At 43.3% G+C, this 24,228-nt stretch overlaps 1 protein-coding gene across 2 annotated transcripts in view; it reads right to left on the bottom strand.

The window, feature by feature from the left end:
* DIAPH1 (diaphanous related formin 1) overlaps positions 1-24,228 on the bottom strand; it is a 216,837-nt gene that overhangs the window by 104,981 nt on the left and 87,628 nt on the right. For both annotated transcript variants that reach the window (XM_040441477.1, XM_040441484.1), the window contains 5 exons: positions 20,535-20,599; positions 15,306-15,485; positions 11,711-12,277; positions 8,727-8,841; positions 3,970-3,978 (listed from right to left, as the gene is read on the bottom strand). In XM_040441477.1, the coding sequence (XP_040297411.1) occupies positions 3,970-3,978; positions 8,727-8,841; positions 11,711-12,277; positions 15,306-15,485; positions 20,535-20,599 (936 nt within the window). The remainder of the gene's footprint in view (positions 1-3,969; positions 3,979-8,726; positions 8,842-11,710; positions 12,278-15,305; positions 15,486-20,534; positions 20,600-24,228) is intronic.

The following is a 24,228-nucleotide window of genomic DNA, read 5'->3' as shown; positions in this document are numbered from 1 at the left end:
TACCCTTAAGGCCTCTTTCACACTTGTGTTGTTGGGATCCGGCATGCACTTCCGTTGCCGGAGGTGCCCGCCGGATCCGGAAAAACGCAAGTGTACTGAAAGCATTTGAAGACGGAACAGTCTTCCAAATGCTTTCAGTGTTACTATGGCAGCCAGGACGCTATTAAAGTCCTGGTTGCCATAGTAGGAGCGGGGAGCGGGGGAGCGGTATACTTACCGTCCGTGCGGCTCCCGGGGCGCTCCAGAATGACGTCAGAGCGCCCCATGCGCATGGATGACGTGATCCATGTGATCACATGATCCATGTGCTTGGGGCGCCCTGACGTCACTCTGGAGCGCCCCGGGAGCCGCACGGACGGTAAGTATACCGCTCCCCCGCTCCTACTATGGCAACCAGGACCCGCTACACTTTACCATGGCTGCCAGGACTTTAGCGTCCCGGCAGCCATGGTAACCAAAAAGCTAAACGTCGGATCCGGCAATGCGCCGAAACGACGTTTAGCTTAAGGCCGGATCCGGATCAATGCCTTCCAATGGGCATTCATTCCGGATCCGGCCTTGCGGCAAGTGTTCCGGATTTTTGGCCGGAGCAAAAAGCGCAGCATGCTGCAGTATTTTCTCCGGCCAAAAAACGTTCCGTTCCGGAACTGAAGACATCCTGATGCATCCTGAACGGATTTCTCTCCATTCAGAATGCATTAGGATAATCCTGATCAGGATTCTTCCGGCATAGAGCCCCGACGACGGAACTCTATGCCGGAAGACAAGAACGCAGGTGTGAAAGAGCCCTTACAGTCAAAGTTTAAAGTATGAAATCTGTCAAGCTTGAACACTTGAGTAAAACTGCTGTGAGATATGCCACTTAATAATATAGATATTAGGCAAGTCCCTATTTGTCCTTTCTGAATTGGAGATTGACTGGCACATAAGCCCCAGTAGACTTTATGATTAAACCATGTTTGGAATTAACACAGAAACCAATTAGATTGTATTAAATAGGTCAATGTGCAATTAATATATATAATGCTAAAGCGATTAATGAAGTCTAAATTACTGCATTTGGGGATTGATGCCAATTCCATAAACTGCAGACAGAGCAGTACAAAGCTTTCCTTGTTAAATATAGGTTGCTGCACACAAGAACGTGCTATACAAGCACCTGCATACATAATAGGGTAGTTACATAACATTATGAGCGTAGACATGCCAGGTTATCACTGATCACTAACACGGGCCAAGTTCCTCAACTGTTCTGGCAACAGAGGTTCACCAAGGACAGCTGGCAGTGCTGGGACCAGTTGGTGAAATTAAGTAATACTTTATGATGGCTTTCTATTGTAATGTAAATCTGTGCCATCCATTTCTGAGTCTGTCAGTGATATTTCAACACATACAAGCACTTCTCCTCAACATGAAGGCTTTATCAGTTACATCTGGGGTGGACCAGCGACTGCACTATTCATTTAAGGAGCGGGGATGCTTCTGATGGCATGCTGTTGATATATTAAAAGGGCATCTGTCAGCAGATTTGTAGCTATGACACTGGCTGACCTGTTACATGTGCACTTGGCAGCTGAAGACATCTGTGTTGGTCCCATGTCCATATGTGTCTGGATTTAATATATGCAAATGACCCTTTTACCTAGAAGTTCTGCTCTATCTGCACATTGATTGACATGGAGAGGTGCGATGACATTTACACTGCCTGGTCTTGTTAATCGAAATGCAGAGGGCACGGCAATTGCAAAGAGAGCAGAGCGCCAGGTGTAACGGTAACGCCCCCGCTGCTCCTAGAGGCTAATTTACATATATATTAAAATTTTTGCAATGCGGGCACATATGAACATGGGACCAACACAGATCAGTCTGTCAGTTTCATAGGTACAAATCTGCTGACAGGTGCCTTTTAAATAAAATGTGCAACCCTCAAAACAGAATCCTGCTTAGCATCGCCCTATAACATAGTAGGTTGTCAACCACTGCTCTATAAAATCCTCTAATGTATATTGTACTGTTCCTCTTTTATTCCTCCTATAAGCGTAGGAATAAATTGTTACCATTAGGGCTGTGTCCCTTTCCACTCACACTGTACAGTCAGTACTGGCAACGTCAGACTCTGTAGGGACACACCTCTAACAGAATGGCATAAAGTTCAATTAAAACATGACTGTTATCAGACCTCTATATAGCAGTATAGCACATCAAAGAGAATAGCGAAGAACAGCTGCATACGGTTCTCTTACCAGTATATAGTCTGGTCAAAGGATCAAACCCACATTAGGGGATCAATAGTGCACAAAATCCCTACGGCGATGGCCAGTAGTCAGGTAACGCTGTACACATATCTAGGATTTCCATTACTACGTGTGGCTGAACTCTGACGGGAAGTGACAATTCTGAGTAAACCCGTCATATGCACGCCAGTAGAAACAGACACAGACTGCTGTAAAAACGGAGGCACATCATGAGCCCACATTAATCTCATCTATGTACTGCTTACATGAGTGCCCGGAGTAGAGGACATCGGTATGGAAACACACGACCACACAGGAGTCAATTCATTACAGCACTAGGACTGTGGGTGCAGAATTCACACGACCCTCTCCCCCCATCAAAAGGGACTCAACAAATGAGCAAATAAAAAAATACATATGGAAACTTATAGTATCTGAGCCAAGTCCACAAAAATGAATGACATTTAAAGAGGACCTTTCACTGTTTTTTTTTCTTAAATTAAGTACCTTTACAAGAGGGGGTACGCTCCGCTGATGCGGCTATAACTTATTTTTTTAAAACTCCCCTCGGCTGCCCCCATTCTGTTTTCGCGCGCCCTGTATGCTAATAGATAGCATTGGTACAGGGAGGAGGAGACACCAGCGCTTCTCAGTGGGTATACATTTAGAAAACCGCGGGCACCACAAAGTACGCGAGGATGCAGGCATTCAGCTAGACTGACACTGGATCAGCCATTGTCCTGTGAAACATGTTAGGGAACTGGAGATTTACCCTTTCTTGCCCACAGCAACCAATCACAGCTTTCTTGCCATAGTCTACTCTGGATAATGAAAGTTGTACCATGATCCATTGCTATGGGCAACAAAGACAGTTTTTCTTTTAGAACATTTTCAGAAATGTCGACCATCATACTGAACGGGATTATGGTTTATTGGCTAGTCAAGGAATAGGTGATAATATGGATTGTGCTGGGATGCCCCCTGATCCCCTGCACAATCTTCCACTTCTATGGGGCTGACAGACATAGCTCCATCAGTCTGAAATAAGCCAATGGAGCAGTGGATCGACATGTGCACTGCCTATCCATTAAAGGGGTTGTTTCTACCTTTTTCACACCAGCACCTGGATCTGAATACGTTTGTCATTGCATGCAATTAAAAAGTTAGCACAGCCACAGAGTTATTCAATAAAATGTATCTGTATAGCGCCACCTGCTGTTTATGTTTTTTTTTTCACTTTTTTGGTCCATCTCACTGAGCTGGTCGAACGTGCTCCGCTTAAATCCTCAATGGCCACCAGCCATATTGTCTGTTAGAGAGAGCTGCAGCAGAAAGGACACAGCCCCTGAGCTGTCAGGCTGAAGATAATCTAGCAGAGCAATTGGAGCAGTGAATGGGGAGATTTCTGGATCCATGTGAGGTACAGGGCTGGTTCTAAGCTTTGTTAGAAAGATGTTGTCATGTACTATATGATTTGCGATTTAAATTTTGTGCATCAATCAATCATGGAGTGACCCAATGATCAGACATCCCACAATCCAATATTTACTAGTTGTGCTTTGAACAAATAATTTTTAAGGAATAACCCCTTTATGTCCCTCGCTAAGAGCGTGTGAAGTGGTGGCCACTACCGACATTGCCGGCTTGTAAGGTCCTACCAGTCACCTCCTGTCCCGTTGAACATTCATCTCCACAAGTATCTTTCACTGGGCAGAAGAAAGCCAGAGGCACTTACCTTTAGCAGCTGTAATCACCGCAGGGAATATTCAGACAGCATCCCGCAGACCGCACAGGAGGGGGAGGGGAAAAAATATTAAAATGTTAAAATTCATGAACGGTGGACATCCTATCGCTATAATCATACTGAAACAATACTGGAACGCAGCAAGAAAGAAAATGTAAGCGTTCAGGCTACCACCTGGAGATTCAATGCATTGTTAAAGAAGACATTGCAGAGAACATATAGTTTCCATGTAGAGAATCAGCTCACTGCTTCCTCTGTGGGCAAATGTCCTTGACATGTCACTTTGGCCACAGCCAATAACCATCAATCATAGGGTAGTGGATGGGTTTTTGGTATGCAGACGACACAGGAGGTATTTAGAGGGCAATGGCTGGCGCATGCTAGAATTACAGAGATGCTTCCAACAATGTAGAGGGCAGAAAACATTAAATTAATTAAAAAAATGTACTGAAGTGAAATTAAAGATGAGAGACTCCATTAATCAGTGGCTTGGGGCAAGCAAAAGAGGAAATATGATGCATAAAAAGGAAGAAAGGAGAACATATCATTACACACTAAATGGAGACATAACCTATCATGTCCTTCAGCGCCGTCACAGACACAACGCAGGTAAAGGCTTCCCACACATGGTTGGTTGTATTCCCCTTCCATAAGGGATTTCTAAATTCTGCTGGTTGCCCGAAGAAACTGATTTATCTGTACCATGCAGTCAAAAATGTGATCTAAGGCTACATTCACATTGCGTTCTACAGCCAATTATTTTTACCATCAAAGCAATGGTGATCTCAGTGGACCCCTTTCCAAGTCAAAGGGGTTCATGGGATGCCTGCAGTGTCCGGCATGTGACAGATCTGGCACTGCCTCATCCCTTTGATTTATGATGACTACCTATTAGGAAATTGCTGATTAAGGACCCTAAGATATGAATGTCAAACTCAAATTGTGTAATATACTAGTCTGTAACGCCCCCTAGTGGTGTAGTAAGGCCTCTGACCTAATCTAAATGGGGGTAGGGTAGTTGCACTGTTTGTACACTACAAAAAGAGCTGGCACTAAAACCTCATGCACCCGACAGCGTCCGTATTTCAGGCTGCAGAATCAGATAGCAGACTTGTGCATTCCATGATTTTTCTCACTCGCATCAATAGAAAGTGCTAACCGGACAAGAATAGGATCTCTGCTGAGATTTTTGGATCGGGCACATAAAATGTACCAAAAAGAGAGTGTATTGCCTCATAGGAATGAATGAAATATGGTTTGTGTGCGTAAGACCTTGGTTCTACCAGTTGCCACAGGTGACATTGGTCATACTCCCACTGACTGGCTATTGAAGCCACATCCTAGTCATATACTGTCAGTCTTAAAGGGGTTATGTCACCATTAAATGTCATTTTAATATAATTCCGTTTTAGCATGAAAAACAAGTTGCATTTGTAATTTATTTTCTGTTATAAAAATCCTCCAGATGTGATAAATTCTCTTTACTTAAAATGGCACCCCCTGGTGTTCAATCTGTATAGTTATGTACATGCTGACCTACTGAGGTGGTCACGCATTCTCAGTTCAACCCTTCAACTGCCACCTGCCATATCTAGTGTTAAAGAGTGCAGAAAAAGCCCGCCCCTGAGCTGCCAGCCTGGAATATCTAGTGCTAAAGAGTGCAGAAAGAGCACGCCCCTGAGCTGCCAGCCTGGAATATCTAGTGCTAAAGAGTGCAGAAAGAGCATGCCCCTGAGCTGCCAGCCTGGAATATCTAGTGCTAAAGAGTGCAGAAAGAGCACGCCCCCTGAGCTGCCAGCCTGGAATATCTAGTGCTAAAGAGTGCAGAAAGAGCACGCCCCTGAGCTGCCAGCCTGGAATATCTAGCAACTGGAGCAATAAATGTGGAGATCTCTGGATCCATGTAAGGTACAGGGCTGGTTCTAGCTTTGTTACAAGACTATCATCTACCATATGATGTCTGATTTTCATTTTTTACATCAATCATGACCCCTTTAATTGTGAAATCTCTTAACTTATAACTTTCAATTACTACGAAGTAAAATTATTTAGCAGTTTTTTGTTAGTTTTTTCAGCATGAAAAGCTTGAAACACCCACTGTGTATTTCTATAGTTCTTACATGTAAATCACTCATTATTATGTATTTATTCCTTTAATAAATATTCACACTTTAAGTGCTTGTATGATGAGGAGAGGAAATACTGAAAAAAAGCTATATCTGGTTTCAACGTGTGCTGTGCACCCTCTAGTGGCTGGTACTTGAATTACACATGCTGAGAAAGGTGGTATAGCATGCCTACTGGAGCAAGCACGGAGATTTTACTATGGAAAGAGTCTACTGACAACGCAGTAATGGAATTACTGTAAAAATGATAATTTAAAGGGAACCTGTCCCCTCCCAAAACAATCCCAAGTCGCCAGCTGTGTGTTTCTGATGATGTCTTTCTTCCTGAAGGCAGATGCAGCAAAAGTACTGAAAATGCTGTTTTATCCCCTGCCTCCTTGCTTCTCTTGTCAGGCTTGAAGTCACGGAGGCAGCGGCCTCCTTGCTTCAAGTCACGGTAACCGCTCCCCCTTCACTGCGACTGACACCCGGCTGTTCGGCAAAGGCAGCCGAACTCTCGGGCATAAGCGCTATCACAACATCTTCCCATTGTGATGATCACAAAATCTGGTGATGGAGGGGAGCAGCCAATAGCAGTCCGCAACGGTGACCTGCCCCTTGTATCACGTGTGACATCACCTGTGATGCTAGAGGAGTAAGTCACCGTCGCGGCCTGCTATTGGCTGCTCCCCTCCGTCACCAGATTTTGTGATCTGCGCGACAGGGAGATGCAGCAGCGGCCGTGCAGAGATACGGAGGGACATAGGCATCAGGGACCAGTTAAGTATGTTCTGTATGAGGGAACTGGGCATTTTGGGGGGGTGGTTACAGGATCAGATAACACCCTTAACTGCAAGGTCATGTAACCAGATAAAGTCACATAGGTTACACTTAGCAGACAAATGAAACATGCAAATGCATAGATCTACAGTACAGACCAAAAGTTTGGACACACCTTCTCATTCAAAGAGTTTTCTTTATTTTCATGACTATGAAGGCATCAAAACTATGAATTAACACATGTGGAATTATATACATAACAAACAAGTGTGAAACAACTGAAAATATGTCATTCTAGGTTCTTCAAAGTAGCCACCTTTTGCTTTGATTACTGCTTTGCACACTCTTGGCATTCTCTTGATGAGCTTCAAGAGGTAGTCCCCTGAAATGGTCTTCCAACAGTCTTGAAGGAGTTCCCAGAGATGCTTAGCACTTGTTGGCCCTTTTGCCTTCACTCTGCGGTCCAGCTCACCCCAAACAATCTCGATTGGGTTCAGGTACGGTAACTGTGGAGGCCAGGTCATCTGGCGCAGCACCCCATCACTCTCCTTCATGGTCAAATAGCCCTTACTTTCAAAGTTTTCCCAGTTTTTCGGCTGACTGACTGACCATTTCTTAAAGTAATGATGGCCACTCGTTTTTCTTTACTTAGCTGCTTTTTTCTTGCCATAATACAAATTCTAACAGTCTATTCAGTAGGACTATCAGCTGTGTATCCACAGGACTTCTCCTCAACACAACTGATGGTCCCAACCCCATTTATAAGGCAAGAAATCCCACTTATTAAACCTGACAGGGCACACCTGTGAAGTGAAAACCATTTCAGGGGACTACCTCTTGAAGCTCATCAAGAGAATGCCAAGAGTGTGCAAAGCAGTAATCCAAGCAAAAGGTGGCTACTTTGAAGAACCTAGAATATGACATATTTTCAGTTGTTTCACACTTGTTTGTTATGTACCGTATATAATTCCACATGTGTTAATTCATAGTTTTGATGCCTTCATAGTCATGAAAATAAAGAAAACTCTTTGAATGAGAAGGTGTGTCCAAACTTTAGGTCTGTACTGTATGTTAGCTATTCTATACGCCACTTTATATTAAACATAATAATTTAATCAAATAAGTGTTCTGATGAGAATACAGACTGCCAGGAGGAGGGTCAGTGGGTGGAAACGACCACCCTCATTTACACTCCAATCCTTCGTATAGCAGCATTTTGGGACTTGTAGACAAGTCCAAGCAACATGGGAAGGAATTTTGAAAGAGCGGCAGCCATTTTTAATAAATATAGTAAAACAGAAAAGGCAGATAAAGAAGGCAGACCAGCACAGGAAAACGAGAAAGGAGACTGTAAGAACTGTTTTGATATATTTGTAGACATATCTTTAGGGTTAAAGGAAAAAATAAAATAAAGAAGCACTCCCATTGTTTTAAGTCCTTAGTTTGGCCTGCTGGAGAAGGCTGAACACAACTCCAGTTAGTACAGTATAGGTTCTACTATCAAGAGTAAACTAGATGTGTGTGAATTATCCAAGTATACATTCACACAAAGGGTGTTGTCTAACTTAAACAGACCCTGTCCACATGCAGTTAAAGCTTGGTACCCATTGCTATGAACCAGGTTGTGAGACACCAAGTATCACCGGTGGACTCGGCCAATGCAATGCACTTTTACCCTATGGTTGACTGCAACTTTCTTGGCGATAAAAGCTGATTGCCAGAACTTTTCCAGACTTTACTTGCCAGCCTTATTCCAAAAAAGGGTTGACATGGTGAGATACTCCCTTTAGTAAAGTATTAGATTATGCCAACCTAATTCCGGCCTTAAAATAAGATTAAAAAAAAGCATCTTTGATCACTCACACTTGGTCTGTGCAGAAAAGGTGAGGGATATTCTTGCAAACAGCTCATCTTTCTCAAATCGGTCTTCTTTTGCCTGGGTCCAGAAAGATTTCTCCGAGAGCTCTCTGGGAGTAATCTAAAAGAAAAAAGCAATTATGCGTTACTTTGATGGAACAAGCACAGACTACAAAATGTGTTTTAGAACTTGGTCATGTGAATGACTGGTGAAGAAGAGCCCTACGGATGAAAGAGCAGGAGAGCAAGTGACGGATTAGAGGGTATTGGAACGTGTGTGGATGTCAGGAACCTGTGAGGAGCAAAATATTACCCATGAAAAGAAGTTACCTACACACGACTATAACTCGTTTTTTGTGTGCCAACCTTACATTGGAGATATGGAGGGCTTCCTGGGGGTTGACTGCAGGGTAACGATATCTTAGATATGCACATTAGTTATCTGTATCCCCCAAAATATCATAATAAAATAAAGAACAAAAAGGAACTGCAATTTAAATGACAAAAGAAACCCATCTTTTTATGGCGAGGTAATTATCTCCTGCTTGCATATTTTAAAGGAAATGTGATTATTAAACTGAGCGTTACCATGGTGCTAGCTTTAAAATGCTTCCTATAAGGCAGAGGGCACAAAACATGAAATAAATAATTTAAGAAAAATGAAATTAAGCGAAATTAAACTAGAGAGAGAAGCGAGTCCATTAATCAGGGACTTCAGGCAGGGTGAAAAAAAGCAAGGAAAAGGAGCGTCTCTGATGTCTTCACAAGTAGACTATGAGGTCAAGGAAATATTCCAGAGCACCTCCGAGACACTAATGGCTCACAGTTGTGGAGAAGCTACACATATGAACAAGGGTTGGGGAAGGTACACAATTATAGATGATATGCTGCAATATATCTCTGCAATCCAATGTCTTGGTATTTCTGCCAAGGCGGACCCTTTATGTGGCTGGTTCTGCTGAGGGGGTACACTAAATGTGGCCGGTTCTGTTCAGAGGGAACATTAATGTGACAGATTCTGTTCAGGGCTAGCATTATACGTGGCCGGTTCTGTTCAGAGGGAACGTTATACGTGGTAGGTTCTGTTCAGGGGAACATTATATGTGGTAGGTTCTGTTCAGGGGAACATTATACATGGCCGGTTCTGTTGGGGGGGGAATTATACATGGCCGGTTCTGTTCAGGGGGAACATTGTATGTGGCCATTTCTGTTCAGAGGGAACATTATACGTGGTAGGTTCTGTTCAGGGGAACATTATAGGTGGTAGGTTCTGTTCAGGGGAACATTATACGTGGCCAGTTCTGTTGGGGGGGGGGGAATTATACATGGCCGGTTCTGTTCAGGGGGAACATTATATGTGGCCATTTCTGTTCAGAGGGAACATTATACGTGGTAGGTTGTGTTCAGGGGGAACATTATATGTGGCACAACATACACAGTGACGTGCCTGGATTCGGCACTTGACTACACAGCCAATCACTATTCTCCGCTGCAGACCACTGAGGATAGTGATTGGCTGCAGTGGTCACGTGTCAAGTCAGAGCACATCACCACTGCTGTTTAAAAACAAACAGCAACGAAAGTACTGGATGAGCGCTGCAGAGATCAATGCTGGAATAAGGGGTGAGTATAAGATGTTTTTAATTTTAAGACATTGTAGGGGATGTCCAAGATTTTTAAATATCTCAGACAGCCCCTTCAAGGCCTCGTTCACATCTCCGTTCTGCTGGATCCTCTACTTCACTGCTGGATCCCCATTGACTGCAATGAGGCCAGGCGGTGATCCGGACAATTTCTGGCATAAATGCTAGGGTTCGGCCAGACAAAAACCCTTGCATGCAATGTTTTTTTGTCCAGCCCGCAGCCGGCATTTGCACCGGATCCAGCAACCGAATTTCTGAAATAGAGATGTGAACAAGGCCTAAAGCAGTTTTCTCATCACAACATTTGAGGCATATCACTAGAACCAGGCAGTGAAGACGTAATGATCCCTGGCCCCGAAGTCTTGCGCCTGCAAGTTTGCTTTAGTGTTTGGCACAGATGCAGTACAGAATCTATCAGCTGGGGTACTCCTGTACTCTGCCTGCATTTAAAGCTGTAGCCAATGTGCAGGTGTGAGACTTCTGAACACTTCAGAGTCAGGCGTGATTAAGGTCTCCACTGATTGTGCCAGTCGGTCAAAGTGGTGGGGGCATGGCATGCAGAAGAGTACGCAGAGCCTCTAGGTGTAATGAAGTGCAACGGCACAACACTCATTACACCTAGGGTATCATTTGCATACTTTTAAAAACAAAAAAATTTCAGCAATGCGGGCAAAGAGCAAGATGGAACAAACACCATTAAAGGGGTTTTCAAAGATTTTAATACTGAAGACCTATCCTCTGGATAGGTCATAAGTATCTAATCAGGGGAGGTCCGACACTTTGGGACCCTTGCTGATCAACTGTTCGAGGAGGCAGTGGCTCCCAGTAGCTGCGCGGTCTTCTCTTAACTTTTCCTAGGCCAAGTGACAACACGTTCATCGGACACATGGCCTAGGCACAGCTCAATCCTACTGATGTGAATGTGGGTGAGCGCAATACCAAGCACAGCCACTATACAATGTACAGGGTTGTGCTTGGTGAGCAAGAAGGCTGTGACGCTCACAGCAGTGCTGAGGCCTTCTCAAACAGCTGATCAGTGGGGGTCCTGGATGTCAGACCTCCACCGATCACCAATCAAGAGGACAGGTCATCAGTATTAAAAATCTCAGAAAGCCCTTTTAAATTCAGCACATCTCACGGGTCAACTGGTTTTCTTGTGACATATTTGGTGACAGACTTCCTTTAATAACAGGTTATGATGCACTATATAGGCAAAAAAATGAATACAATTACCACAGTGCTTTTTTAATCTATGGCTTATTTTAATACACAACTAAGCTCTATATAACTACTGTCACAAAATTTCAAATATCACCTTCCCATTTGGAACAAATGTTTTGGACATACCTTTGACCAGTTTGGTCGTTTCAATTGCACACCTGGTTTGTAATCTTTTTTCGGTGCCAATCCAAAGGGGAGAGTTGGTACTGCAGGTGCACCCCAGCCTCCAAGTCCTGGTGGAGGAGGGGGACCTCCAAAAGCTGGTGGTGGTGGTGGTGGAATTCCAGGACCACCAGGGAAAGGGGGAGGTGGTGGTGGCATACCAAAACCACCAGGAAGAGGAGGTGGAGGGGGAGCTCCTGGAAGAGGTGGTGGTGGAGGAATACCAGAAGCACCGGGAAGTGGTGGCGGTGGAGGAGGAGCAGCACCACCAAAAGCCTGTGGAAATGGTGGTGGCGGTGGAGGTCCACCCCATAAGGGTGGAGCCGGAGGGGGTCCTCCCATGGAAGGAGGGAGAGGAGGTGGTGGTGGGGGAGGTCCTCCAAATCCTCCTGGCAGGGGAGGTGGTGGTGGTGGGGGAGGAGGAGTGGGACCCGATCCTGGGACTGGAGGAGGAACTGGTACAACAGTAGAGACTGACATAGTGGCCATTTCTTTTTTTGCATCTTCAAGCTCCTTTGTCAGTTTAGCAACCTGCAAAAGTATTGCAAAATGTATATATATATGAGTAGAATAGATAAAGATGACTACAGACCAATCATAGGTAATACATGACTGCGTACTGAATGCATTTCTTCCCTTTCCTGTGTTAAGCAGATATTAAACAATTTTACACTCACTGAACTTTCATTCCTAAAGAAACTTTTTTTTCCCATCATAAAACTAAGTCCATTAAAGTTTTAGATAGTCTTGCCAACTTAAATAATGATTATTACTGCATCTCAATGAAGGGAACACTATGGTGAATATATTTTTTCTTGCAGGTGTAAAAATAATATTTTGCAGTGATTTGTGCCTTAAAAAAAGCACTCAATGTCTTAGGCTGAAACTATGATTTTTTTGTAATTATATTGCTCTTCTAACTACTGTATTATTCATTTTATGGCTTAAGAAGTAGAGCGAGGTGAAAGCTTTGTCGGATTTCCATTTTCACATTCCTTTTTCTTAGTAGCTGACAGAACAAAGAGAGCAATAAAAGCTTTGTGGATAAGGAAGGAAAATCCGCGAGACTTGACAATGTGCAACTCCGTAAATGTATGCGCTTTTGTTAAGCCTCAATCTGCCAGTGGGACTTGCGATCACAGTCCATATCTGCACTAACATGTTAAAGGTACATTATACTAAATGACTTTGCTTCAAACAAATGGAGGACAATTTTTTTTCTGCAATGTCCCCAGGTATGAGAAATATTTTGCTTCAATTGACATAGTTATCAGCTGCCTACACAACCGAAGCAGCCATCTTCAAACCATTAAAAAACGTTGCCACGTAGAGATAAACTAGCTACCAATAGGATAAAACACTTCTAATTTGGGGTTTGCATGGACTCCTTGCTCCTGCCATCCCAGCACCGCTGCTCTGGTGGTCCCAGGGGTCTTTGTTTCAGGTGCTGCAGGATTGCTGCAGCCTCAGCGGGTACCTGGGGTAGTCAGACACGTCACTGCTGCAGCACCAGTGTCGCTGTACTAGCCTACTTATCATAACTGCTGAGGCCAAGGGCTGGATGCCGCGAGCACGTGCAGTGGTCAGTGAGGTCATTAGTGTAGCGCCAGAAACAAGCCACCAGGACCACCAGAACAGCAAGTGACTAGGGATCAGTAACCTCCGGCACTCCAGCTGTTCAAAAGCTACAACTCCCAGAAAGCTTTGTTCCTGTCCATGGGAGTAAGAAGAACACCAGAACATGTTTGTATGCTGGGAGTTGTAGTTTCACAGCAGCTGGAGTGCCTGTTCTAGACCATTCTTTGGCCTCCATTAGAATATTTGAGGGGGGCAGAAAACAAATCCCCCTTAACCAGCTAGGCATGAACCTATGCTCTCAATGCAGAAAAGAAGGGTTGAGATTGGTGCCAAGTCTCTAATCTCCTGACAATAGCTAGTCTGTTTATGTCTTACCATTGACTTGTGCTTCTCATCTCAATAGTAGGTGAAAGCAGATGTCACTACATTTTACATTTAAAAATACAGTTAGCATCCATTATTACTTGTGTAAATATAAGAATTACTCTTAGCATTTGTGGGGAGTATTTTTAGTCAAAAGGGAGTACAAAATAAGACGCTGGTTAGCAGTATTTTTTGTTACTTTTATTCTGTAGGTCAACAGCATTATAGTTATGCCAAATAAGTATAAGTGAATTAGTTTTTTCTACTATTTTTGCACAACAATAGCAATGCAAAAATAATAATAGTCTGATACGTTGCCACATTCCAAGCGACATAACTTATTCATATTTCCGTCTACGTAGCCGTGTGGCTTGTTTTTTTTGCAGGATGAGATGTAGTTTTCATTGGTACCATTTTGGGGTACATGGAGTTAACATTTATTATTTTTTGGGAGTGGGATAATATAAAAAAATTCTGTTGAAATATTTAGCGTCTTTTTTTACATTGTTCACATGCATTTTAAATAATGTATTCCCTTTATTATACGGTTGCAGCAAGCATGGCAATATCTTATGTGTATGTATGTTTTTTACCACTTTTACAAAATGAAACCCTCTTTATTTGAAAAAAAATTGCTTTCTTGATTTTTTTTTTCATAAAAACTATATAATTATTTTTTTTTAGCAATACTTTTATAATGCAATAGTATGCCTCGTATACCAATGCATTATAAAAGCGACAAGCTGTTTATTAGTTTGAACCAGACCTGTGGCATAGTCTAACTTGCATACAGTCATAGCCAGCATGGGGGCCTTTGTTATGCTCCCAGCTGCCAAGGCAATGCACTGGCACCTCATGACTGCGTCAGGAAGGAGGAGTGGCATGGTGACAGAGGGAGCTCCCTCCCTCTCTCTAACTGCCTAGATGTCACAGGCACTATTAACCATGGCATCTAGATTGTTACACAACCGGGATGGGAGTTCTCTCTGATCAGAGCAGCATCTTACAGAAGAAGCCCAGGTTCAGTCAGTGCCAGGCCTCCACTGTGATCAGGAGCCATGTATCAGCACAGGCCAAGTGGGCTTTGTTCAGTCCCTGCCACACGTGCCAGGATTAGTGGAACAGGAGGCAAGGACTGGACAGACCACAAGGCTGCGTTGATACACCGTTCTGGACCATGTGTAAAAATACACAAGACATTTTGCAGAGCATACAACTGCCTGTACAAGCTACTTTCAGTTCAGTTCTCTATTGAAGAGCAGTGTCTCACCCCATTGAAATAACTGGTGTTTACATAGAAAGACACATGCTTTCAAACTGAAGGGTCATAAAACATTATAAGGGTCGGTTCACACACTTTTTTGTGCTTGCTCTGGTTTCCAGGTTTTTTCCTATTTTTTTTCCTTTACGATAGCACTGTGGATCCTGACTTCCGTCAGATGTGAGCTCATGTGAAGTCTTATCTGCGATCGCCTGACCTCAAACACTCACTTAGGCCCTATTCTTATGTATTAAAACTATGATTTTTAGTCTAAAATGATTAAAATGCAAGAAAATGGCCCAAAGGTGGCCATATCTTTTAAAATGCTTTGGGTGGTTAAAAAAAAAAAAAACTTACAGACTCAGAAAGCTGAGAGACTTCGGTCTCCAGTTTTTGCTTCTCCGTGGTAACCTGCTGCTTCTCAGAATCCAGGGTCTGTTTCTCTCCTTGAAGATCAGATAACTTCTGCTCAAAGTCGCCTTCTTTGGCTTTTATTTCTGCCTGGAGCTCATGTCTTGCAGTGATTTCCACATCCAGCTGTTCACAAATTCAAACAGAAGTAAATATTAGAAAGTGACATTCAACACAAAAAAATGTCATTTGCTCAACACAAATTTCCAAATTTCGCCATCTCTCTATGGTAAATATGCACTCATGCCTGCTTTAAAGCAGCACTCTTCACCAAAACAAAATGTGTTGGCCTTTTTGTAATCTACTGTATAAAAACAAAAAAAAAACAAAACATTCTCTATATTCTTTATATCTACACACAGAGTGATGTTTTTGTAACTCACTTTAATTTTATGCTGTCAAATGATGATCATCACTGGCACACTCAGACATGAAGACATTGGCGAGGGAGAAAATGTATCATTGTAGGTGTATCTGAGGTTAGTTTTTAGACTGGAATTGCTATGCCCCTCTGAAATTTATTAAATTGGCTCTCGGCAATAATACATTTGACTATTTCACTAAAAGTACACCTGGGGGATGCTCAGCATGTAGTTGCTAAATTCATTGTAGTTGAAAAATTCACACTTCATAAATGTGACAGAAAAGTGACCTACTCTGAAATTCCGACCAAATTTTCATTCCAAAGCTGTAGGTAGCACTGGTAGGCGCAGCGTTCAAAAGTTGTAACATTTTTGCACACGTGACCCCAAAAAGTTGCAAAACGTCTATTTGTGACTTTTTGAAACCAGAACTCTTGAGTGCAAGGCTTGATAAATTCTAGTCATCCTCTTTATCCTCATCCTCGCACAACACGGACTTCAGTCTGATGTGGGAATCCTGTATGACTTTGATGTCCTATGTGTGAGCTGCTTGGTGACTATTAGGAATCAACCGATTATCGGTTTTACCGATATTATCGGCCGATATTCAGGATTTTGACAGTTATCGGTATCTATTTTGCCGATATACCGATAACGTATTGGGAACACAGATCGCGCTGCTCTCAGCGCTCTCTGTGTTCCCTCCGCAGCACAGGGGAGAAGGAAGCAGTGTCTCCCTCCCCCTGTGATGCTGCTGCCGCTGCCGCCAAAGAGAGGAGAGAGGACAAAAGAAGGGGAGGGGCTGTGGCCACCGTTCCACCAATGAAGATAAGTCTTTCATTAATTCATATACAGGAGGCGGGAGCTGGCTGCAGAATCATATAGCCGGCTCCCGACCTCTATGAGCGGTAGCTGCGATCTGCGGTAGTTAACCCCTTAGGTGCCACGGATTGCAGCTACCGCTAATAGAGGTCGGGAGCCGCTATGTGATTCTGCAGCCAGCTCCCGCCTCCTGTATATGAATGAATGAGAGATTTCTCTTCAATGGTGGCGCAGTGCGCCCCCCCAAGCCCCCCAGTATTAATCATTGGTGGCACAGTGCGCCCCCCACCCCCCATCCCAGTATTAAAAACGTTGGTGGCGCGGTGCGCCCGCCCCCCCCCCCCCCCCAGTATTAATCATTGGTGGCAGTGGTCACAGGATCCCCTCTCCCCTGTAGTGTAAGCCTGGGGCTCCGATCGGTTACCATGGCAGCCAGGACGCTATTGAAGCCCTGGCTGCCATGGTAAGCTCCATGCTGCTGTGTGCACAAAGCACAGGGCAGCAGGGACAGTGTGAGCTCCTATTCACCCTGATAGAGATCTATCAGGGTGAATAGGACAAGGGTTCTAGTCCCTAAATGTGGCTAAAACAGGGGTAGGCAACCTTCGGCACTCCAGCTGTTATGAAACTACAACTCGCAGCATGCATACTTGCTCTGCCCTTCTCAGAACTCTCAAAGAAATGAATGGAGTATGCTGGGAATTGTAGTTTCACAACAGCTGGAGTGCCGAAGGTTGCTGATCCCTGGGCTAAAAGTTAGTAAAAAAAAAAAAAAAAAATATTAAGTATAAATGAAAAAGAAAGATTTACAAAAAAAAAAAAAAAAATACACGGTAACAATAAACATTAATTTTCAGCAGATTTGTGTAGGAATTTTTATTTTATTTTTTTCAAAAAAGAAAATTCCCAGAATATCGGTATAAATTATCAGCTATCGGCCTGAAAGTTCACAAATCATCGGTATCGGCCCTAAAAAAATCTATATCGGTCGATCCCTAGTGACTATCCACCGATTGTCAGCATGGGCACCATCTAATTCACAGGATCAGTGAGGTCTTCTATAATATCTTTACTGTATTTCCTGCATTTGGTGTTCATAAGTGTTTAGAAGCCATTTCCATAAATGACATCTCAGAAATTCTACAGTTAAAGGGTAAAGGAAAATGTCTATACCAAGGTCTATGCAAGTGAGCACAAAGCCCTCTTTTGCTCATGTAGGCAACACATTACAGGGGAGAGCTATCAAATTGGTGTAAAGTAGAACTGGCTTAGTTGCCCATAGCAACCAATCAGATTCCACCTTTCATTTTCCAAAGGAGCTGTAATAATGAAAGGTGGAATCAGATTGGCTGCTATGGGCAACTAAGCCAGTTCTACTTTACACCAGTTTGATAACTCTCTCCCTAAAACTATAACATGTTCATGTGTCATCCAGCAGAATGAGATAGTGGTTCTGTAGAGAACAGCTCATGTTTAAGGGTACATTCTCAGTAAGCGTTATTACGCATTGGCATAGTATGCGGCAATAGCCACAGGGGTTACATGCAGACCTGTTCAATTTTTCACAGATTTCCCCCTATGCATTGCAAAAAGTAAAATCTGCAGCATAAATTGGCATGTTGCAGATTTCAAATCACGGGTCACTTCTCCAATGCAGATTCTTCCCGTGATGCGAGGAAGAGATAGGTAAAATCCCATCCACTTTGCTGCTACTGTAAACCCTGCAGATCTCCCACCCACAACTCCACGGCAGAAAATCTGCAGCCTCTCTGTCCCATGGGAACATTCCCTTAGGTATTTTTCCCCACCATAATTGTCGACTGCACATTGAAAGGATATGAAACAAATGTATTTGAAGATCCGCATCATTACCCCCAACTTTGAAGAAAAAATAAAATAAAAAAGTATTCTCTACATGGCACCGTGTGGGACAGGGGTCCCGCTGGTCAGACGTCAGTATGACTAATCAATACGTCACTGATGCTTATGGTGGGAGAACACTTGTAGAGAAGCAGCTCTAGGATGTTTTGAGAACTACTACTACAGAAATAGCAAACCATAAAAATACACCGCATGCTCTGAAGTTGGGCCTGGGTAAATGTGCTGCTTATATCTACAGGAAACTAAAAGATCAGGCAGATAAAATCCAGCAAATGTGGATTTTATAAAACAGTACTGAAACAGGGCTCGGTCAGGCCCCATAGACATAAGCTTACTGCTGGGATCTCATTTCTATTGGCAGTCTATGAAACCGTGACAATATAAATCATAGCTGGAAACTCCATTATATGAGAACATTCATGAACAGAAAAATTAAGTCCAGAATGCTGAGCCCTTGTTTTACTGCTTCAAATTTCAGTCACATCATAGTTGTAATGTGTGCTTTCTACACTGGACTTAATGCAGGACACCACAACTGCTCGAAAACCAATTTGCGGCGTCCACTAAGCTGCTCGCAAAACAGAAAGGAAAGGAATAATTTGTTGGGCAGTCTGAGTATAGGAAACCGGCAGAGAGGTTTTCTGACATAAAGCTGGCCCCTCTAATTACATCCCAGTCACAACTTCAATTATCCCCTATCAGCCTGGGGCCTGGAGGTCACTCTATCAGCCCCATCGTGCTTGGGAATGAAATTTCCAGGGTGAGGCCACCCGACAGCTCGGCCACAGCACTATCTCTTCTCACGCTGACAGCTAAATTATTTTTTTAAATTGAAAAAGTAAACACGCGGGCTCCGCTCTGCTGATAAGGGTCAAAAATGCTGAGCTGCAGACTAATAAACACCGGTGCTAGTGATTCTTGCCAAGTGCGGAGGACTAAATAAACAAATGGGTTTCTTAGGAAATAAATATTAAAGGGAAATAAAAAGGTGATGGGTGAAAACATCCTGCACAGGCTTATAGCAGTGTTATGTTCAAAGCATTTAACATCAACACCAGTAGAGGGAGCCAAACATCCATGGCATCAGTGAAGTATGGAGCGGATTTAAAGGGGCTGTCCAGACATACTCTCCTTCTGATCTCCCAGATGTAACATGTTGCACCAAAGCATTGGACTGGTGATCAATGAGTATCATGCCCAACCTTTATAAGTGATTGCCTTTCCTCAGTACAGGACATCACTAGATGATCGCTGGGGGTCAGACACCAGGTATTTCCGCCGATCAGCTGTTCGGCTTTCTTTGTCTATTAGTTAGTGATGGCCCTTGCTGAGGTGTAAAAGCTGGACAACCACCTTTAACAACAGGATCCATACACAATACTTGCTGTTTGCCTTGGCAAATGTCCTGCTCAGAGTTAAAATGTGTCTCTCCACACTCGATGTTCGATAATGCAGGAGAATATGCCTAGACAGTCCCTTTAAAATATTATTTAAGTTTCAGCAAATTAATGATTATTTAACACAAAGTTGTTCAACTTCATATCATACTATAAGCATCAGTTGTTCATGGTTTTCAAGATATGATTGTGGTCATTGACTGGAGGCCTACAGAGTTTCTTCCAGAGGATGAAAGTCTGTCTGATGATCACACAAGAGAATTCCGATGATGGTACCGTGCCACCATTCAAGGTTCTCTTTGGAGAACCTTGCACATCCACACATTACAAGGACGGTTCACAGGAACTATGTAATGCTACCTTTTACCTATGATGGCTCTATGGGGAAAATGCGCCCTTGCTGCCGTACGTCCCCACAGATTACAGCTGATCACTGGGGAATCTAAGTAGTGGGACACTGTGTGACCAACTTATTGTTAATAGAACCTACAAACAAAAAAGGGTGGACTAATGTGGACATCTCCTTCCAAAAGAACCTGCCAACATGTTTTCCCTTTGTAATATCCATCTTTCTAGGTCATGATGTATTGAAGTAATCTTCGGAATGGTCCGATTTGATGACCGAGCAATTAGCTTGCACAGAATAGGTGATAAATATATGACCCCTGGGGGCCTGGCTAACCAATAGAATTTGATTAATCGCTTCATGTTACCTTTTTTACCAAATCCCGAGATCTGGACTCGCTTTCTTCAACTTTTTTCTTATCAATCAAGTGATCTGAAAAAAAAAAAGTCACATTAGTACAGCGGTGATGTGCAAGGGTCCTTTAACACAGGCAGATCCACTGCCCATATTGTGTGTCGAGCGGTGCTCGTTATTGCTCTCATTTTCCCTGCAAACTGATTGGAGGTTGTGAACAAGTGATTGTTATGGCACTCGTTTGAGAGCAGATAAACACTGTACATTACGGCTCCATACATCCCTGTTCGTACAGGTAGATGTGCATTTATATGGGGCAATGAGCGGGAGTGAGTGGTTCAATGAACAATCATTCAGCTGATCAGTGGGTGTATTCAATTTGTAATAGTAACAGATCAAAGGTTTTGATTAGTGAGGGTCCGAGTGCTGAGACCGATCGCTTAAAGGGAACCTGTCATCCACTTTATGCTGCCCATACTAACAGCACCATAAAGGAGAGACAGGCGAGTTCATTTCAGCGGTCATTTAAAAGTTAAAAGTAAGGCCGAATTCACATCAGCGTTGCCTGCGCCGACCCGTTTAGTATTCGGCGCAGACGCAGTAAGTGAAGGACGCTCGCCGGCTGCACTCACTGCGCCAAATAAAGAACGGGACGGCGCAGGCGCGAGACTTCCACAGGAGACAGGGCCGGCAAGGGGAGACCAACAGTGCCTGGCCCTTTCAATCAAGTGTGGCAGGCCGTGGCCAAAGGTGGGGGAACGGAGCCTCTAGAAGCAGAAGCAACGCCCCGCGCCGTCCCGTTCAGTATTTGGCGCAGTGAGTGCAGCCGGCGAGCGTCCTTCACTTACTGCGTCTGCACCGAATACTGAACGGGTTGGCGCAGGCGCAAGATTTCCACAGGAGACGGGGCCGGCAAGCGGAGACCAACACTGCCTGGCCCTGTCCATCAAGTGTAGCAGGGCGCGGCCAGAGGTGGGAGAACGGAGCCTCTAGGCACAGGATCAACGCGCGCCCCTCCCCCTGCACCTAGAGGCTCATTTGCATATTATAAAAGTTATTTCTTCTCAATAACGGCAGCACGCAGTGAGGTGGCACTAATATAGTTAGTGTTCAGCTGACATTAGTACATCACAACAACCATTTTCCTGCTGACAGAAACCCTTTAAGAAAATGAAAATACCTAAATATTACTTTATTATAAATATATTTACAAATATCTTTCATTATTTATAATGGCTCATTTTGTCTGGGGAGCAATGATCAGGGGAAACAAAATGGCTGCCATCCTATTATTACACACAAAACCTGACCTAATCACACACAGGCCACATCCTCACCTCCCCTCTCTACTTCATGTCTCCTCATGAACTCGGTTCCTACAGAGATTCAGCTGAAGATCATATTAAACAGTATTCAGGATCATAATCCCTGACAAGCAGAGCAGAGAAGAGGATGAGGCAGCTCTTTAGCTCAGTGTTGTGAAGTAACTTGTCCTACTGTGTGATTAGGACAGGTTCGCGTGTACTAATAGAATGGTGGTCATTTTATTTCTCCTAATGATTGCTCCCCAGACAAAACGAGCCATTAAAACTAATGAAAAGGTATTTGGGAATATATTTATAATACAGTAATATTTACGTATTTTCGTTTTCTTAATTCCTGGAGAACCCCTTTAAAACAGCAGAGTATGGGAATATGGATTCTAAAGCATGATAGGTGTCTGAACTTCAGATGCCTATTTCGCATGGAAAAGTAAAAAAAAATTATTAAAGAGTATTACAAAAATAATTTTAGGACATTTAGAATAGGAGTCAATAAAGTTTACTTAAAAGTTTAGGTACACTTTGAGAATGTAAGGATGTAGCTGCCCTGGTGCGAAACAAATAACTGCTAGAATATTGGTGGTGAGTAAGCATTATTTGTAAAAAAAAATAAAAAAATAAAAAGTGCTTCTTTAATTTCTAGCCAGGAATAATAATTACGGTTATTTTAGACTCATCTTTACTACAAGGCTTCTAAAAATGTCTACACAACACTCGATGAATTTTTGAAAACTGACCACTGGTTTGAGAGTTTTTACCCATTTGTTATTAGTTTTCCATAGCACTAGCTTTTTTTAAATTTTTATTTTTTATATCATTTACCAAAGTATTCTGGCAAAGAAAATATTCAACTTAGTACCAAAGATGTGTTAGGGGTTTTCTAGGAGTTCAGCACTGATGACCTATTCTCAGGAAAGGTCATCAATAAGTGATAGAGGTTGGACACCCCACCGATCAGCTTTTTGACAAGGCTGCCGTGCTCTAGTGAGTGCTGCAACCTCTTCACAGCATACAAAGCATGGTACCATACACTGTATATCATCTGTGCTTGGTACTGCAGCTCATGCAGATAAGAAAGAGGGGGAAGAAAAAGGAGCTGTAAATAACACCACAAATGAGTCGTCTCAAGTCGTCCAGAGGTGCTTACCCCAGGCCAATGGAGTGAACTGCTGCTTCCTACCTGTTGGTGATCCTCAGAATAAAGTGGACAGAGCAGAAAAAAAACAGGGCAAAAGCAGAGGAGCGATTATTTAAAAAAAAAAAAAAGCTGTAAAATAGATAGATATAAAAAGATAAAACACTGTGTAATGCATTTTGAAGGGGTCCCCGTTCATAACCTTTACTTTTTTTTTTTTTTCTATCCTATCCACTATACTGTGAGGATCACCAAGGAAGGAGCAGCAGTTCACTTCATTTCTCCGGCCTAGAGGAAACACCCCTGGAAGCCCCTGAGACATTCACTGTGTGTGGTGTGATCAACAATGTTGTCTCATTGCTATCTGTTAGCAGCACTAATGGGCATCTCCATTTTCTTCCCCTCTACTTATATACACAAGATCATAAAGGATGCTGGGAGCGGAGCTAACCGCATCGCTGGTAGACAGGCCTTGTCCGGTGTTGTGCCTGGGGATGCACAACTGGATGAATTTCTTTCCCAGCGCATGTGCCTCCACACTATCCATTGGGCTTTTATGAAGGTGAGTGCCCTTGTTTCTTTTTGTACTTCAGCCCAGGCCTATTTACATGAAACTGAGCTGCAAACAGACTATGTGACTGATGAATGTAAGGTCACTGGGCTAGGAAAAGGCGCCTTGAGAAGGACCCTCACAGATCTGATATTGGTGACCTGAGTATAGGTCATCAACATTCTATTTTTGGAAAACCCATTTAAAGGCTATATACACATTCACAACCAATTTATTGTTGCCACAATGCATTACAAATAAGCAAACCCTGTGTAGTCTAATTCCAAACTATCACTCCCATCTGTCCCTACAGTGAAGGGCTTATGACTGCAGAATCAGACCACAAAGGATTCGCTGGAGACACATAGGGGGTCATTTATCAACCTGAAACACGCTTATATTAGGCGGATTTCAGGCGGAGATCGCGGGGCACTACTTTTCCCCCCAGGTCTAAAAAAGTGGGTGTACGCGCGGAAAGGGGCGCCTGTTTTAGCCACAGAAAATGGTCTAAAATGTAATACAGCTCGGAAGCTGTCTTACATTTAGAAGGCGCCTCTCGATAACTTCGGTGATCCACCGCCAGTGCAGGGGCTTTAAGACCAGTGTCTAAAACGACGATCTTAATAAATGACCCCCATAGGTCTGTATAAGAGCTGCAGACATAAAATAGAATAATATTTACTTATTTTGATTTCCATCT

The sequence above is a fragment of the Bufo bufo genome, chromosome 1, assembly GCF_905171765.1.
Source record: "Bufo bufo chromosome 1, aBufBuf1.1, whole genome shotgun sequence".
Taxonomy (NCBI): domain Eukaryota; kingdom Metazoa; phylum Chordata; class Amphibia; order Anura; family Bufonidae; genus Bufo; species Bufo bufo.
Note: the sequence above shows the minus strand (reverse complement) of the source record. Positions and strands in the feature narration are given on the sequence as shown.